Here is a 1,450-nt window from a genome sequence, read left to right as displayed (position 1 = left end):
GGGGGGCCGGGGGGAGAGACAGGAGCCGGCCTGGGAGGGAACTTGCCATGCAGGGCCACGCTGGCGCTCCCACCCCCAGCTTCTCGGGAGGGGGAGGAAGGGGTAGGTGGGGAGAGGTGCTCCTTCCTCAGACATGCCCTTCCTTCCAAACATCCAGCAGGCAGCCCCCCAGCCCCAGCCATGCACCCCCACACACCGCCCTGAGAAGTCAGACTGCCTGGGAACCAGGGACGTGCTGGCAGCAGAGACACCGAACAGGACTCACCGGGGAACCTGGTAGGTGTAGCCGGGAGCGAGGCCGGGTGTACCTCCTGCTGGCGTAGGTCGTGGCTTGGAAACCCGGGGTAACCTGGTGGGGCCAGGGGATGAGAGTCAGAGCCTCACCCTCCCAGCTCATCTCCCAGGTGACAGCCAGTCACATGTACCGGACACCGTCCGCAGGCCAAGCCCTGGCCAAGCCCACTGCACGATCTTTCTCCTTCAACCTCATAAGAACCCTAAGCAATCGTTACCATTGGGAACTCTATTGTACAGATCGAAAACGGAGGCTCAAAAGAGCTGACACTTCCTGGCTAAGAATAATTCAAACCCTTGCCGGGCCCTCATGCTCTGGCTCCTGCCTTCCTCCCATCCTCATCTACACTCTGTCCCCGGTCACTCTGCTCCAGCCACACTGACCTCCCTACTGTTTCTCAAGTTCCCCAAGCTCTTTTCCACCTCAGGGCCTTTGCACATGCTGTTCCCTCTGCCTGGAACACTCACGCGCCACCCCCTGCCCCCACCAGGTTTTCACATGACTGGGTCCTTTTCACTGTGCAAACCTGAGCTCGATGTCACCTCCTCAGAGAGGTCGTCCCACAAGAGTTACAATATTTATCGTATCCCCCTGGCTTCTCCCTTTCATAGCCCTGGAGACCATTCTCTGAATCTATTTCAGAATTTAAGTGCTGACTTTCTGTCTCCCCCACCGTCTCCTTCTGAATCTCCAGCATCAGCACGGTGCTTGCGTCTAACAAGTACTCGGAGCTGTGAACCGAAAGTCATATCGGAATAATAACGGTGTAAACGGGAATCAGGTTCACATTGACAGGCTCCAAGGCACTCAGCCGCCATTCTCACCAGCTGTCAGAGGACTCCCCTTTCTGCTTTCAATCTTTAAATAGGGTGGAAAACGAATCGCCTTGAAAAGAAAACTTTCTCCATGTTCCAGATCAAAGGAGGCTAAAGAGACAGGACAACTAACTGCAAGGCGTGACTCTAGCCCTGGGCTCGTTCGTGGAGGCAAAAATATGCTCTAGAGGATATTTATGCTCTATATAAAAATATGCTCTATTACTGGGCCAGCTAGTAAAGTCAGAAATAGATAGGTTAGATTAAAATACCATATTAATGCTGAAACCGGTTTGGCTCAGTGGATAGAGCGTCAGCTTGCGGACTGAAGGGTCCCAGG

The 1,450-nt window shown here is 54.4% G+C and overlaps 1 protein-coding gene across 1 annotated transcript in view; it reads right to left on the bottom strand.

Annotated features, from left to right (window-relative positions):
- The window catches only part of MSI1 (musashi RNA binding protein 1), a 21,747-nt gene that overhangs the window by 7,484 nt on the left and 12,813 nt on the right, over positions 1–1,450 (bottom strand). The window contains 2 exon segments of the mRNA XM_023760411.1: positions 252–300; positions 302–344. Coding sequence (XP_023616179.1) covers positions 252–300; positions 302–344 — 92 coding nt within the window.

Source organism: Myotis lucifugus, unplaced genomic scaffold (genome assembly GCF_000147115.1).
Source record: "Myotis lucifugus unplaced genomic scaffold, Myoluc2.0 scaffold_181, whole genome shotgun sequence".
Taxonomy (NCBI): domain Eukaryota; kingdom Metazoa; phylum Chordata; class Mammalia; order Chiroptera; family Vespertilionidae; genus Myotis; species Myotis lucifugus.
This window is presented reverse-complemented; position numbering and strand designations above follow the sequence as displayed.